The sequence below is a fragment of the Pristiophorus japonicus genome, chromosome 4, assembly GCF_044704955.1.
Source record: "Pristiophorus japonicus isolate sPriJap1 chromosome 4, sPriJap1.hap1, whole genome shotgun sequence".
In the NCBI taxonomy this organism is placed as follows: Eukaryota; Metazoa; Chordata; class Chondrichthyes; family Pristiophoridae; genus Pristiophorus; species Pristiophorus japonicus.
The window spans coordinates 159889624-159907150 of NC_091980.1; the positions used below are offsets into that span (position 1 = coordinate 159889624).

Here is a 17527-nt window from a genome sequence, read left to right on the forward strand (position 1 = left end):
AGCTGGTTATCTGGTCATTTATCTCCTTGCTGTTGTGGGAGTTTGCTGTTGGCAAATTGGCTGCCATGATTACCTGTACTGTATTACAAAATGGGTATATTTCAAAAGTACTTCATTGGCTGTGAAGTGCTTTGGGATGACCTGAAGATGTGATATAAATGCAAGTTCATTCTTAATTGGGCACAGCGCTCCTGGGCTGGGAAGGGGGGAAAATAATTTTCCAGGGTATCCACTCCCGACTGCTATCCAGAGAGCCCTTTTGGAAAAGGAGCATGTTATGGACAGCGGGTGAGGATAGGATCAGACTCAGCAGTGATGCCTATGAAGGATGCCACTTGGAACCGTACCTCAACAAGAGTCTGTGCCAGTTGGAGAGGAGGGGACTAAACTAAAAAGAAGCAAAATTAAAATGAAGGCCAGCTGTCGATGAAACAAGGTTCTCTGTTCAACTGGCCAAAAATCAATGGAGCTTTTATTTCATCAAATTTTCCTTCAATTCCATTTCATCATAGTCCTGTCATTGTCTACCTGTCTCTCTCCTCCCATCTCTCTCTCTCTCTCTCTCTCTCTCTTTTAGCCAATGATGAACTGTGCAAATACTGTAAAACCATTGTGGGTCCTTTTTCCTCCTGGTGGTTCCCAATGATGCCACCTGATGAGAAAAATGCAGAAATTCTTAAGAATATATGTTTAAAAAATGTTAAAATAGCTGTTATTTACAATAAGCTTTTTCATAGATGAAGCGGAGACGGGTGATTATAAACACAACTTCTGACTATTTTGTAATTTTACCAGCATTTCAATTCAGGCATCTGAGAAGCTAGCTCTTGCTTGTCCTCTCATTCCCCCTTCTCCTCTGTGGGTGGCCCCTCTCAACACCAGGCAGTGTGGTGGGTCGCGCTGAGCTCTCTGGTAGGTCCTGCTTCTGCCAGTCTGTAGTGAGGAGGGTTTTGCTGGCAGACCTCCCACAGGCCCTAACAGCAGTTCGCTGTTAGTGTGGCCGGTCCTGCCGAAAGCTGTAGGAGGGTCAGTATGAATCTGGTGTATTTGCGTGTCACGTCAGTCAGTTGCTTGATGCATGGCAAAACAATTAAGCAGGATAGTGTTCTGTGGCGCAAGTATTAAGCTACAGTTTTTATAGAATAGGCACTGACCAACGTAGCTGTTTTCTCAAAGTCGGCGGAGCAGCGGCGAATGCCTATGTGCGTTATTTAAAGTTCCCCGGGGCAAAACAATGCCTGCTGTAAGTGTCTTTAGTGCCCTTAACTGTCTCTGTTTGTCAGAGCTGCTGGCTTATTCTAGAGGTCTGCACTGGAAGGTTTTGTTCCTCTGTTTTATTCAGGTCATTTCTTTTCTTCTCATTTTTGGGGGCTGTTTGTAATAGGTTAGTTGGTTAAAATGTGTACTGTGTATTAATATAGTGTCCGGGCACAGTTTTTACACAAGATTAAAATCTTACTGAGAATAGCACACAGACAAGCGCTATGGGGGTTTTTCCACAGTCCAAAAAGACAACGTTTCATGCATCAGTCAGTGCATTTTACTGAAATATGAGTGGTAACTCGTCAGATAGTTATGGAGAGGCATTGTGGAAGCTGTGGAGTGGAGAGTTGCATTGGGGGGATCTTGGAGAGAGAGACAGTATTTTAAAATGGCAATAAATTAATTACCCTCTGCCAATATATACCACATAAAATCAGTATGCGAGTGGCCAGTGTATACTGGACAATTAAGTTAATGGCTGCAACAGAGTCCATCTCTGGCGAGGGTGGAGCATCCACTGTTTGGCGTTGCAGTAAGCTGAATAAAATAAATACAGAGCATACATCACATTGGCGGTAGGGAGTAACTGCGATAAGTTCTTCCTGTAGTGCTGTCTATTTGTTTTATTGGACAAGCAGAACTTAAAAAAAAAAAAAAAAATTGCTTCTGGTGTTTCTAGAGCTGGTAAGTGGGATTAGACTGGATAACCTCTTGTTGGCTGGTGCAGATACGATGGTAAGTACTTCAGGGAATCTAATACTGCCAGAGTGGTCTCCTGGACTAGTTTCGATTACCTGGATGGGTTGGAGAGGGATTTTTCCATGATTTTTTTTCACCCCAGTTGGCCTGGGTTTTTAATCTGTTTTTTTGCCTCCCCCAGGAGATCGCATGGCTCCGGGTGGGGTGGAGCGTAAAATGTTGCCATACATGGGGTATTGCAGTTGTGTGGAGCGGACTGGTTGGGCCGGATGCTCTTTACCTTTCCGCCATTGTTCATTGTTCATAGGTTTATATGTAACCTTCAGGGCTGCTGACCGAGGGCCGTGTGGCTCTTTATCGGCCGGCGCGGACACAATGGGCCGAAATGGCCTCCTTCTGCGCTGTAAATTTCTATGTTTCCATGTAATTGGAAAGCAGCAAAATGAGACCCGACCAGCAGAAATTCAGATGGTATAAACACAAAGCATACATTAAAGTTCTGTGCCCGCTTGATACAGTCCAGCCAAGACTGCACATCCCACTTGTGTGGAGGTGCCACTCTGTGTCCTAGGCTCTGCAGCCTCAAAACCTTTAAACATACAGGGCTGGAAATTTGGTCATGCCTCAGTTGGGGCGGCGTCCTGGGCGGAGCGGTAAATTTTGTGCCGGCAAATGGTTTGTGTCTGCCACTGTAATATCCATCAGCTGGGCCCAGAGTTTGGAGCGGGACGCTAAGGGAGGCATTGCACGCTTCTTCTCGGCCGGCTGAGCAAGGGAAAATCCCGAGCTATAGAAACATAGAAAATAAGTGCAGGAGCAGGCCATTCGGCCCTTGGAGCCTGCACCGCCATTTAATATGATCATGGCTGATATGCAACTTCAGTACCCCACTCCTGCCTTCTCTCCATACCCCCTGATCCCTTTAGCTGTAACTCCCTTTTGAATATATCCAACGAACTGGCCCCAACAACTTTCTGTGGTAGAGAATTCCACAGGTTCACAATTCTCTGGGTGAAAAAGTTTCTCCTCATTTCAGTCCTATATGGCTTACCCCTTATTCCTAGACTGTGACCCCTGGTTCTGGACTTCCCCAACATCGGGAACATTCTTCCTGCATCTAACCTGTCCAATCCCGTCAGAATTTTATATGCTTCTATGAGATCCCCTCTCATTCTTCTAAATTCCAGTGAATATAAGCCTAGTCGATCTAGTCTTCATATGTCAGTCCGGTGAACCTTCGCTGTACTCCCTCAATAGCAAGAATGTCCTTCCTCAGATTAGGAGACCAAAACTGCACACAATACTCAAGGTGTGGTCTCACCAAGGCCCTATACAACTGCAGCAAGACCTCCTTGCTCTTATACTCAAATCCTCTCACTATGAAGGCCAACATGCCATTTGCTTTCTTAACTGCCTGCTGTATCTGCATGAGTACCTTCAGTGACTGATGTACCATGACATCCAGGTCTCGTTGCACCTAACCTTTTACTAATCTGTCACCATTCAGATAATAATCTGCCTTCCTGTTTTTGCCACCAAAGTGGATAACCTCACACTTATCTACATTATACTGCATCTGCCATGCATTTGCCCACTCACCTAACCGGTCCAGGTCACCCTGCAGCCTCTTAGCATCCTCCTCACAGCTCACACTCCACCCAGCTTAGTGTCATCTGCAAACTTGGAGATAGTACATTCAATTCCTTTGTCTAACTCATTAATATATATTGTAAATAGCTGGGGTCCCAGCACTGAACCTTGTGGTACCCCACTAGTCACTGCCTGCCATTCTGAAAAGAACCCGTTTATTCCTACTCTATGCTTCCTGTCTGCCAACCAGTTCTCTATCCACGTCAATACATTACCCCCAATACCATGTGCTTTAAAGAGCCGTCCTTGGAGCGCCATAACAGATGCCTGGGGGAAAAAAAGACTAAAATATTCCCAATACATAGCTCACACCACCACAACTTAAATCGCAAATAAACCAATCACACTTGCCTGACTGCAGCCACTACAGCTTGGACTGCCCGCTCTCACAGGCGTTCCCACCAGGGGGCACTATGGATCGGGCGCAATCCAAAAATCGAGCTGGTGTCGCAATTGGGCGTTGCACACCGGCTCGCCTCTCCCGGGCGGTAATGCTTCGTGCCCCCTCGAAACTGGCACCGTATGTCCCGGCGGGGCACTGGAAGCTGGTCGCCCAGGCGCAAGTGCTTTCAGCCGCCATTGCTGCCCCTCCGCGGCGCTATGAGGAGTGGCACAAGGCCGAATTTCCAGCCCACAGTGCTGAAAAGGCATTGCTGCGCAGCCAGTGATGGAGATTAATATTCCAACTGAGATCCTTTATCAGATCTGGTCACATCCGAAATATTGATCAGTGTTGACTCACCCACTGCATAATTCCATAATCTGGGGTATTTTAGATTTCCCACATTTGTGAGGTAATTGTAACCTAACCCGCTTGGCAGGATACTGTCACGATCAGATTGGACACCCGTTATATACTCTGCCGATTTTTATTTTCCATTGAAGGCAATTAATCCTATTTAAATGATTTAAATAGATCCTATTTAATATTCATGATTTATGCTTTTTTCAAGGAAAAAAACCTGACCCTTAAAGAAATCGAGGTATTGGGAATCTAGTTCTAACTAACAAAATTCCAAATAGTATAAACAGAAGTTTTGCTCTTCGCCTGATTATGCTCATTGGATTCAAAGTGCCCCAATAGTTTTGTGTCTCGAGTTTTTGTTTGTCCATGACACCGCTCATTATAATGCAAACTGTCTATGTAAATGTGTCACGCTGTAATTACACCCTCCCGCCAGTGGAGGGACTTGCATCGAGAGTTTCCATTAAAATTTGAAAATAGGAATTTATATATAATGGAAATATGAAAATATGGACAGATTAAATGACATTAAAATGTATTCCCTGATCCAATTAACCCCATGCCCTTTAACCTCACTTTACCTGAAGACGAGAGATGATCTTGAATCACTGTCTACAATGTAATGTTCAGCTGCAGAGGACATCACAGCCAAGCCTGAGCTTGTTCTCAACTAACATAAGTCTGGGCCAGTTTCCAACCAGTCACCAAGTTGGTTGATTTTCTACCCCAATTTCCACCAGCCCAGACAAGGGCCGCTGAGCCTACAGCACTTCAGTGACCCTCCGGCCGAAAGCAAGAAAGAGACTTGGATTTATATAGCGCCTTTCACAACCACTGGATGTCTCAAAGAGCTTTACAGCCAATTAAGTACATTTTGGAGTGTAGTCACTGTTGTAATGTGGGAAACGCGGCAACCAATCTCCCACAAACAGACCAGATAATCTATTTTGTTATGTTGATTGAGGGATAAATATTGGCCAGGACACTGGGGATAACTCCCCTGCTCTTCTTCGAAATAGTGCCACGGGATCTTCTGCTTCCACTTGAGAAACCGAAACCCCGGCAGCTCTAACGTCTCATCTGAAAGTCGGCACCTCCAACAATGCAGCGCTCCCTCAGCACTGCACTGGAGTGTCAGCCTAGATATTTTTTGTGCACAAGTCCCTGGAGTGGGACTTGAACCCACAACCTCCTGACTCAGAGGCGAAAATGTTATCGACTGAGCCACAGCTGACGCTGTCAAACCTCATCTGTACAATTGCATACTACACCTGCCAGATAGATGTACCCATCAGGCCATTGCAGAAGATAGAATTCCCCTTTTTCTCCTTTCCTTTGTAGGCTTGCTCTGTTTCATAGAGAGAATGTTACAGAAGGATGTACAATGGCAAAAAAAACCTGCTTAATATAGCACAGTAAATCCACCAATATCTGTGTTCAAAGTCTCGGGACCATGAGTGTCTAAAACTGCTCTGGAGAAACGATATCTGCTGTGATTGCACCCTTGAAAATCATAGCTGGGCATTTGATCATTTTTAGGGTTTAATTTTGCGCTTTTTGTTTGTTTGCTAACATTGCATGGAGTTCTATATTAAACACGCTCTGTGTTTCTGCAGACCGGCCAACATCGATTCAGATAGCGACATCATCTTCGAGAATGGCGACGAGAACAGCGACAACAGTCCCGTGGTGAGGGGTCAATATTTTACCCGTGTTATTGTGCTTCTAGTCAGCTTGGCTTAATTTGGGCATCTCTGCCTGAGGTTATGGGTTCCAGCCACTGCACAATCCAGTCCCCGCTGGACATGCTGTTCAGATTTTACTTTATTCGCTGCAATTTTGCTTGAACGGTGACTGTGGATGACTATATCAATGGATATGGGTCAGCAGCGTTACTGAATCTGGATTAAAATGACAGTCAAAATGACAAGAACCCTGAAGCTCCTTGAATTACTCGTGGTCTATTGATATTCAACTTTCTTTACACTGTTAGGCTCAGTACCTTTTCCAAGCGAGATCCCTGGTGATGTTATCAGTACTCTTTAAAAACTAGAAAAGGAAACGCGACGTTGAAATTGGTTACAGTGCTTCTGGGACCAGTTTGAATGCTGCCTGGACTGAGCAGCAGAAAGTCTTTACCTTCTGTTGTTTACAGGGTTTCTAGGTAAAACAAATATGGGCAATCCCGCCAGTGATCTGGAATACAAGGTTGGGTCATAAAATAACCTTGCAGCAGAATCGGCTGTTGGCAGTTGTCATTTTTTATGAAGTAGTTACTTGTGGCCAGTCAAAACTGCCTGTAATTTAACACTAAATTGCCATTCTCACTGAGGCGAACATGAATAGCTGTAGTGAGGGCAGAACAGAGAGAGCTGAGAGGTGCTTTTATCTTTTTGGGTCTCTAACTTAGTCATGTGTAGAACAACACCTGAATCTCAAATCAGGCAAGTGCAAGTATACCTAGAAATATACCTAGATAGAAATATACCTAGAAATTTACCGAGATAGAAACTTACCTAGAACTATACCTAGAACTATACCTAGATAGAAACTTACCTAGAAATATATGTAGAAACTTACCTAGAACTATACCGAGATAGAAATATACCTAGAAATATACCTAGAAGTTACAACGAGAAAACAGGCCTTTCAGGCATTTACCCTCAGCACAAGCAAATATTTCTGATCATATTTACCCACCCTGATCCATATCCCTGATCCCCTTCGCCTTCCCCCACCAACCACCTGCATGCAGGAATGGTGTTGTAACGTCAGTAACGGCAGACATTGTGGCGATGTCGTCAGGCCACCAATGCACGGCAAGTGGGAATCTGTGCATTTAGTTGCCAGCGTAAATGCGTGGTAGGAGTTTCAGATCCATCTTAAAAACTGCATCTCTGCTATCACAATGCTATGGAAATCTCCCACGATTAGCTTTGAGCTGGCTCCCAACACCACCTCACAATATAGAAGTGCCTTTACTTGTCTGCGTTTGACTCTTGTTATACCTGAGCTCGGTGTATTTGATAATGTGTGTGTGAGGTGTAACAGAGTTTCATCTATGTGTTTGGTGAGCTTTATTTTGATGAGTTAATCTCTTCTCCAAAGAACCATCTGACAAAGCTAAATAGGAGATGAAATTACAATCCTACCTGTTCCTGTTGAAGTTTAGAATGTTTAATGGCTTGGCAGCAACTGCTGTTTAAAACAGAAACCAGGGTGTAGCACTGAGCCACACGGGCTATGTTTGGATTGCCAATCTGTACTGAGTTAGCTGATCTCAGTTGGCCCATTTCTTCGATTAGGGAGAGTAAACCTCAGCTGGGCTTTCATTTGTGATTACTATCTAGGCTACCCTGTGCGGATGTTGATTTGGCCATGATGCCCTGCACAGTTGAATAGCTTGCCGATACTCACTGCATAGGCTTGCTTACAAATAATTCCCCCTTGGAACATGCTCCAGTGAGAGATGGTGACTTTGGCGGAGAGGTAGAAAACTAGGGAAGAGAAAAATAAGAAAATGAGTAGCAATGCTCACTCGCTGGACTGGTCTCTCTTTTTCTTGCAAGATTTATTTTGAGTATCAGAGATTAGGTATATATAGAAGATAGTTATGGACCAGGTGCAGTGTCTGTACCCTAAGAGTAGACTTTTGCCATTGGTGCATTGTCTGTAGCCATCTGGATCCAGCCAATATTGAGTGCAGTCCCAGACCACAGCATCCGCTCTAGTGCTACCAAGTGTGTTTATATCATTGGATTATTTACCCCTGTGGTCAGGTTATACTGTTTGTGCCCACGAGGGCACTATGTTATAATGATGCTGTCTCTCTTCTTTAGGACTTCCGATCCACTGACTTCTTCTCATCCTTTTCTGAGCTGGTATGTGAATGCAACGAGTGCTGTGGGGATTGAGTGTTGGTGGTAGTTGCAGTGGCGTAATCCTACATTTTAATATCATTTAAATGTAACGTACATAAAGCTGGAATGATATGCGAATAGTGTTCCAAGTGGCCAGATCCCATTGGAAAGTAGTTAAAATTCAGAAATTCTGGTTCTCCTTATCTACTCTACGAAAGTGCCTCATAACTTTGAACGCTTCCATTAAATTTCCCATTAATCTTTGCTCTAGGGAGAACAATCCCAGATTGCCTAATCTCTCCACCTAACGGAAGTCTCTCTTCATTGGTACTATTCTAATAAATCTCCTCTGCACCCTATCCGAAGCCTTGGCATCCTTCCTAAAATGTGGTGCACAGAATTGAACACAATACTCTTGCTGAGGGCTGATCAGTGATTTAAAATTGTTTACCATAACTTCCTTGCTTTTGTACTCTATGCCTCTATTTATAAAGGTTAGGATCCTGTATGTTTTTTTTAAACAGCTTTATCAACTTGTCCTGCCACATGCAAAGATTTGTGTATGTGAACCCCCAGGTCTCTCTGTTCCTGCACCCGCTTTAAAATTGTACCATTTAGTTGATGTTGCCTCTCTATTGCCTCTCCTTGTTCATCTTTCAAAGTGCATCGCTTCTCTGCATTCAATTTCATGTGCCATATGTCTGCCCATTTCAACAGTCTTGTTCTTCTTATCTGTCATTTGTGCGTTATGATTTTGTTTCTGCTGGGTATAATACTCAGCAATGCTTTAAATTACGGAGTTAATAGTGACAGGGAGTGACACCGTTTCGGGCCAGCTGATTACCCCTCCAGTCAGACAGCATCCCTTGCCGCACGTGCGCTGGGCCTTCAGAAATCAACTCGCTGCCATTCAAAAGCAAAACGCGGCCCAAGAGCATAATGGATTCATAATGGGGAGAGGAGAGCACGATACATGTATAAGGCGGTGCTGGAAAGCACAGTGGAGGTATAAGGGTGAGAGAAGAGGAGAGCACGGTGGAGGTACAAGGCGGGGCGGCAAAGCACCATGTAGGCCAACTCCTCCCACGGTGTTGTTAGGTAAGGAGTTCCAGGATTTTGACCCAGAGACGGTGAAGGAACAGTGATATATTTCCAAGTCAGGATGGTGGGGAACTTGGAGGTGATGGTGTTTCCATGCTCCTGCTGCCCTTGTCCTTCTAGGTAGTAGAGGTCGCGGGTTTGAAAAGATACTGTCGAAGAAACCTTTGCGAGTTGCTGCAGTGCATCTTGTAGATAGTAGACACTGCAGCTACATTGCGCCAGTGATAGAGGGAGTGAATGTTTAAGGTGGTGGATGGGGGTGCCGATTAAGTCGGCTGCTTTGTCCTGGATGGTGTCAAGCTTTTTGAGTGTTGTTGGAGCTGCGCCCAGCCAGGCAAGTGAAGAGTAGTCCATGACACTCCTGACTTGTGTTTTGTAGGTGGTGGAAAGGCTTTGGGGAGTCAGGAGGTGAATCACTCAGCCTTTGACCTGCTCTTGTAGTCACAGTATTTATGTGGCTGGCCCAGTTAAGTTTCTGGTCAATGGTGACCCCCAGGAGGTTGATGGTGGGGAGATTCAACGATGATAATGCCATTGATGTCAAGTACAGGTGATTAGACTCTCTCTTGTTGGAGGTCATTGCCTGGCAATTGTGTGCTGTAGATGTTATTTGCCACTTATCAAACCAAGCCTGAATGTTGCCCAGGTCTTGCTGCATTTGGGCAGGGACTGCTTTGTTATCTGATGACGAGACAATTGGAGGACTCCAGAATCCACATCTACAATGCAATGAAAGAGTCAGAACATGAAGACCCTGGGGACTAGCAGTCCAGGAGATCAATGTAGCCACCAGCCAGACATTAGGAGGAGGGTATAGAACCCGTTGTCACTTCTGTAGTAGCAAGAGTTACTGCTCCCATAAATTGAACTCTTACAAAGTAGCCTTGACTGCTCAAATGTCAGTTTCAGCATAGTATAGCTCCCTTCTCATAAAGAAGAGATGTAGGAAAACATGCTGCCCTGTTCCAGCCAGCAGATTGATTCCATGCCCCTCCCTGACTGCTGACTCAGGCAGCAGATTGTTCGCGACCTCAGCATCATATTTGACCCTGAGCTGAGCTTCTGACCTTATATCCTCTTCATCACAAAACCGCCTACTTCTAGCTCCGTAATATCGTCCATCTGTGTCGCTACCTTAGCCCATCTGCTGCTGAAACCTTCATGCCTTTTGTTACCTCCAGACTTGACTATTTCAATGTTCTCCTGGTCTGCCTCCCATCTTGCACCTTTCGTAAACTTGAGCTCATCCAAAACTCTGATGCCTATTTCCTAAGTCGCACCAAGTCCCATTCATCCACCACCCCATGGCTCCCAGTCCACAATGCCATGATTTTAAAATTCTTGCCTTGTGTTCAAATCCCTCCATTGCATTGCCCCTTTCTATCATTGTGACTACCTCCAGCTCTCCAGTAACTCTGTGTTCATCCAGCTCTGGCCTTGTACATTCCCGTTCCCTACTTCCTACCACTGAAGGCCATGCTTTCAGCCATTTAGACCCTAGCTCTGGAATTCCCTTCCTAAACATTGCCACCTCTTCATTTCTTTCTCCTCTTTTAAGATGCTTCTTAACCTCTACCTCTTTAACCAAGTTTTTAGTTACCCATCCTAATATCTCCTCCTTTGACTTGGTGTCCATTTTTGTTAGATTATGTTCCTGTGAAGTGCCGTAGTGCCTTGAAACATTCCCACATTAAAGGTGCGATATAAATGCAAGTTGTTGTTGCCATGTTAAGTCTCTAAGTGTCCCTGGCATGCACAAGATGATAGGATGTTGTTCTGTCCCCCTTGCTACAAATTCTGCCGTGGATATTCTCACAACACAGGAGTGTGCCCATACTGACCAGTGACAGTTGGAGAAAATTTAACACATTTCAGCATAGCTTCATAAAGAAGAGACGTAGGAGCACGTGCTCCCCTGTTCCAGTCAGCAGACTAGATACAAGCTTTTACTGGCCGTTTGTTAGCATTAGCGCAGTGTTGGCTCCTCAATTGTAAGCACTACACGTTACCACTTCAATATTCGCACTTGGAGCTATGCATTGTCTGAACTCGGGAGTGATGGAGCTGTGCGTTGTCTGAACTCGGGAGTGATGGAGCTGTGCATTGTCTGAACTCGGGAGTGATGGAGCTGTGCGTTGTCTGAACTTGGGAGTGTTAGTGCTGTGCATTATCTGAACTCAGGGGTGATGGAGCTGTGCATCATCTGAACTCTGGGGTGTTAATGCCGTGCATTATCTGAACTCGGGGGTGATGGAGTTGTGCATTGTCTGAACTCGGGGGTGATGGAGTTGTGCATTGTCTGAACTCGGGGGATGATGGAGCTGTGCATTGTCTGAACTCGGGGGTGATGGAGCTGTGCATTGTCTGAACTCGGGGGGTGATGGAGCTGTGCGTTGTCTGAACTCGGGAGTGATGGAGCTGTGCATTGTCTGAACTCGGGAGTGATGGAGCTGTGCGTTGTCTGAACTTGGGAGTGTTAGTGCTGTGCATTATCTGAACTCAGGGGTGATGGAGCTGTGCATCATCTGAACTCTGGGGTGTTAATGCCGTGCATTATCTGAACTCGGGGGTGATGGAGTTGTGCATTGTCTGAACTCGGGGGTGATGGAGTTGTGCATTGTCTGAACTCGGGGGATGATGGAGCTGTGCATTGTCTGAACTCGGGGGTGATGGAGCTGTGCATTGTCTGAACTCGGGGGTGATGGAGCTGTGCATTGGTGGGCTGGGGGCAGGATTGGGAGAGCTACAGGCAATTCAAGGAATGAAGGGCAGGTTAAGCGGAAGACATGAGCAGAAGAGGGGAGATAGGGAGGTGGAATAGAGGGGAGCGCCAATGCCTGATGAGTAGGAGCAGATAACGTGAGGGAGAGGGCACAGGGCATGACCACTTAGAAAAGGGCAATGGACATTAGATTGAGAGAGAGAGATGTTGAACAGACCTCAAGCCTCTCTCTGGATGGCAAGCATAGTTGGATAGGGAAGGGAGATTGGATAGAGTGCTGAGGTGGGAGAAATGAGCAGTGTGGAGAGCCGAGAACAACAATGGATAGCACCTTGAGCAAGAGCGATGTCTTCACACACAGAGTTGTGAGGATGTGGGTTAATTTCCAGGGTTAGTAGTTGAGGCAGAAACTATGCCAACATTCAAGATTCGATTGAATAGGTGGATGAATGAAATGGGGTTGAAAGGATGTTAGTGAATGGGATTCAGGTTACTTGCTCATGTAGAGGGTAACTACTGGCACGGAGGGGTTGGGCCCAATGGCCTGTTTCTGTGTTGAGACACCAGCCCAGTGAGTGAGCATCACAACAGGGCCCATGCCATGTGTATTTCTGAGAGGGTGACTCTGACTTAGAGTCTCACTGCCTGACCTTGCAGAGCAAGTGGGGGGTTAACAAGGTTATCATGGAGGGTTAAGTGGGACTGAAAGTAACAGCAACTTAAGGGGCAGGGGAGGATGTGCAGTTCAGAAGGGAAGGGATGGGGATGATAATCGGGGCAATAGGAAGCAGATTCAGTAATAACTTTCAAACGGGACTTGGATAAATACTTGAAGTGGAAAAAGTTACAGGGCTATGAGGAAAGAGCAGGGAGTGGGACTAATTGGATAACTCCATCAGCACAGGCATGATGGGCTGAATGACTTCCTTCTGTGCTGTATCATTCTATGATTCGATAAGGGAAATTGGGAAGGTGATTGGCTAGTGGACAGAAGAGCAGCGAGGTGGTGGAGGAGAAATGATAGAACTAATTACTTGGATGTGGGGGCAGGGCAGGGTGGTTGAGCTACGTAAGAAGGTTGTGGGGATTAGCACAGTTCTGAGGGGTGGGGTGGCGGGGGGGGGAAGGAGAGACAGGTCTGTGAGGGGGGGGGAGGAGGAGAGACAGGACTGTGAGGGGGGGGAGGAGAGACAGGTCTGTGAGGGGGGGGGGGAGGAGAGACAGGTCTGTGGGGGCGGGGGGGGGAAGGAGAGACAGGTCTGTGAGGGGAGGGAAGGAGAGAAACATAGTAACATAGAAAATAGGTGCAGGAGTAGGCCATTCGGCCCTTCTAGCCTGCACCGCCATTCAATGAGTTCATGGCTGAACATTCAACTTCAGTACCCCATTCCTGCTTTCTCGCCATTCCCCTTGATCCCCCGAGTAGTAAGGACCTCATCTAACTCCTTTTTGAATATATTTAGTGAATTGGCCTCAACAACTTTCTGTGGTAGAGAATTCCACAGGTTCACCACTCTCTGGGTGAAGAAGTTCCTCCGCATCTCGGTCCTAAATGGCTTACCCCTTATCCTTAGACTGTGACCTCTGGTTCTGGACTTCCCCAACATTGGGAACATTCTTCCTGCATCTAACCTGTCTAACCCCGTCAGAATTTTAAATGTTTCTATGAGGTCCCCTCTCATTCTTCTGAACTCCAGTGAATACAAGCCCAGTTGATCCAGTCTTTCTTGATAGGTCAGTCCCGCCATCCCGGGAATCAGTCTGGTGAACCTTCGCTGCACTCCCTCAATAGCAAGAATGTCCTTCCTCAAGTTAGGAGACCAAAACTGTACACAATACTCCAGGTGTGGCCTCACCAATGCCCTGTACAACTGTAGCAACACCTCCCTGCCCCTGTACTCAAATCCCCTTGCTATGAAGGCCAACATGCCATTTGCTTTCTTAACCGCCTGCTGCACCTGCATGCCAACCTTCAATGACTGATGTACCACGACACCCAGGTCTCTTTGCACCTCCCCTTTTCCGAATCTGTCACCATTCAGATAATAGTCTGTCTCTCTGTTTTTACCACCAAAGTGGATAACCTCACATTTATCCACATTATACTTCATCTGCCATGCATTTGCCCACTCATCTAACCTATCCAAGTCGTTCTGCAGCCTCACAGCATCCTCCTCGCAGCTCACACTGCCACCCAACTTAGTGTCATCCGCAAATTTGGAGATACTACATTTAATCCCCTCATCTAAATCATTAATGTACAGTGTAAACAGCTGGGGCCCCAGCACAGAACCTTGCGGTACCGCACTAGTCACTGCCTGCCATTCTGAAAAGTACCCATTTACTCCTACTCTTTGCTTCCTGTCTGACAACCAGTTCTCAATCCATGTCAGCACACTACCCCCAATCCCATGTGCTCTAACTTTGCACATCAATCTCTTGTGTGGGACCTTGTCGAACGCCTTCTGAAAGTCCAAATATACCACATCAACTGGTTCTCCCTTGTCCACTCTACTGGAAACATCCTCAAAAAATTCCAGAAGGTTTGTCAAGCATGATTTCCCTTTCACAAATCCATGCTGACTTGGACCTATCATGTCACCTCTTTCCAAATGCACTGCTATGACATCCTTAATAATTGATTCCATCATTTTACCCACTACCGATGTCAGGCTGACCGGTCTATAATTCCCTGTTTTCTCTCTCCCTCCTTTTTTAAAAAGTGTGGTTACATTGGCTACCCTCCACTCCATAGGAACTGATCCAGAGTCAATGGAATGTTGGAAAATGACTGTCAATGCATCCACTATTTCCAAGGCCACCTCCTTAAGTACTCTGGGATGCAGTCCATCAGGCCCTGGGGATTTATCGGCCTTCAATCCCATCAATTTCCCCAACACAATTTCCCGGCTAATAAGGATTTCCCTCAATTCCTCCTCCTTACTAGACCCCCCGACCCCTTTTATAACCGGAAGGTTGTTTGTGTCCTCCTTCGTGAATACCGAACCAAAGTATTTGTTCAATTGGTCCGCCATTTCTTTGTTCCCCGTTATGACTTCCCCTGATTCTGACTGCAGGGGACCTACGTTTGTCTTTACTAACCTTTTTCTCTTTACATATCTATAGAAAGTTTTGCAATCCGTCTTAATGTTCCCTGCAAGCTTCTTCTCGTACTCCATTTTCCCTGCCCTAATCAAACCCTTTGTCCTCCTCTGCTGAGTTCTAAATTTCTCCCAGTCCCCAGGTTCGCTGCTATTTCTGGCCAATTTGTATGCCACTTCCTTGGCTTTAATACTATCCCTGATTTCCCTTGATAGCCACGGTTGAGCCACCTTCCCTTTTTTATTTTTATGCCAGACAGGAATGTACAATTGTTGTACTTCATCCATGCGGTCTCTAAATGTCTGCCATTGCCCATCCACAGTCAACCCCTTAAGTATCATTCGCCAATCCATCCCAGCCAATTCACGCCTCATACCTTCAAAGTTAGCCTTCTTTAAGTTCTGGACCATGGTCTCTGAATTTACTGTTTCATTCTCCATCCTAATGCAGAATTCCACCATATTATGGTCACTCTTCCCCAAGGGGCCTCGCACAACGAGATTGCTAATTAATCCTCTCTCATTACATAACACCCAGTCTAAGATGGCCTCCCCCCTAGTTGGTTCCTCGACATATTGGTCTAAAAAACCATTCCTTATGCACTCCAGGAAATCCTCCTCCACCGTATTGCTTCCAGTTTGGTTAACCCAATCTATGTGCATATTAAAGTCACCCATTAATACTGCTGCACCTTTATTGCATGCACCCCTAATTTCCTGTTTGATGCCCTCCCGAACATCACTACTACTGTTTGGAGGTCTGTACACAACTCCCACTAACGTTTTTTGCCCTTTGGTGTTCTGTAGCTCTACCCATATAGATTCCACATCATCCAAGCTATAATGTCCTTCCTAACTATTGCCTTAATCTCCTCCTTAACCAGCAATGCTACCCCACCTCCTTTTCCTTTTATTCTATCCTTCCTGAATGTTGAATACCCCTGGATGTTGAGTTCCCAGCCCTGATCACCCTGAAGCCACGTCTCCGTAATCCCAATCACATCATATTTGTTAACATCTATTTGCACAGTTAATTCATCCACCTTATTGCAGATACTCCTTGCATTAAGACACAAAGCCTTTAGGCTTGTTTTTTTAACACCCTCTGTCCTTTTAGAATTTTGCTGTACAATGGTCCTTTTTGTTCTTTGCCTTGGGTTTCTCTGCCCTCCACTTTTCCTCATCTCCTTTCTGTCTTTTGCTTTTGCCTCATTTTTGTCTCCCTCTATCTCCCTGCATTGGTTCCCATCCCCCTGCCATATTAGTTTAACTCCTCTCCAACAGCACTAGCAAACACTCCCCCGAGGACATTGGTTCCGATTCTACCCAGGTGCAGACCGTCCGGTTTGTACTGGTCCCACCTCTCCCAGAACCGGTTCCAATGCCCCAGGAATTTGAATCCCTCCCTGCTGCACCATTGCTCAAGCCACGTATTCATCTGAGCTATCCTGCGATTCCTACTCTGACTAGCACGTGGCACTGGTAGCAATCCCGAGATTACTACTTTTGAGGTCCTACTTTTTAATTTAGCTCCTAGCTCCTTAAATTCAGGTCTGTGAGGGGGGGGAAGGAGAGACAGGTCTGTGAGGGGGGGGGGGAAGGAGAGACAGGTCTGTGAGAGGTGTGGGGGAGGGACAGGTCTGTGGGGGGGGGGGAAGGAGAGACAGGTCTGTGAGGGGGGGGGGAAGGAGAGACAGGTCTGTGAGAGGTGTGGGGGAGGGACAGGTATGAGAGGAGGTGGAGGGGAGAGAGACAGATCTGTGAGGTGGAGGATGAGTTTGAGAGTGGGGGATGTGGAAGCGGGTGTGATTCTTTGTGGTCCATTTGACAAACTGTTCTGTAGTCTGGGAATGCCTGATTTGGGTTAATAGGCAGTTTCGCCTGGCTCACAAATCATTCTGAAGCCATCAGAGTCGTGCTTGTGGTTGGGCAGCAGCACACTTGCTGGATAAGGATCGTGTTTCTAGGTGATGTTGAGTGCTGTTGTATGAAGCAGTGACATGTTTTTTACACTATGAGGAGATAAAGTTAAGATTATTCGTTTTTATTCTAAACAATAGGATCTTTATTCTTTTACCTTCTACATTTGTGGATGTTGCGAAGGTGGAAGTAGGCGGTCTTGGTGATAGCGAGGATGTGGGGTCAGAAGCTAAGCTCAGTCGAATATGACACCAAGGTTGCAAACAGTTTGGTTCAGCCTCAGACAGTGGCCAGGAAGGGGGAACTGAGTTTGTGGCGGGGACCGAAGAGACACTGGCTTTGGTTTTCCCCAATATTTGGCTGGAAGAAACTTCTGCTCATCCAATACTGGATATCGGACAAGCCATGTGACAAATCTGAGGCAGTGGAGAGGTCGAGAAAGGTGGTGGTGGTGAGGTGGAGCGGG

The 17527-nt window shown here is 46.1% G+C and overlaps 1 protein-coding gene across 13 annotated transcripts in view; it reads left to right on the forward strand.

Moving 5' to 3' along the window:
* eif2ak4 (eukaryotic translation initiation factor 2 alpha kinase 4) overlaps positions 1 to 17527 on the forward strand; it is a 189496-nt gene that overhangs the window by 51617 nt on the left and 120352 nt on the right. For 12 of the 13 annotated variants that reach the window (XR_011593046.1, XR_011593048.1, XR_011593047.1 and 9 more), the window contains exons 13-14: positions 5974 to 6046; positions 8197 to 8238. Coding sequence is in view for 7 of the 13 variants with exons in the window: in XM_070878735.1 (XP_070734836.1) it covers positions 5974 to 6046; positions 8197 to 8238 (115 nt within the window). In the remaining 6 variants the exon portion in view is untranslated. The remainder of the gene's footprint in view (positions 1 to 5973; positions 6047 to 8196; positions 8239 to 17527) is intronic. The other variant, XM_070878737.1, reaches the window with a different exon arrangement.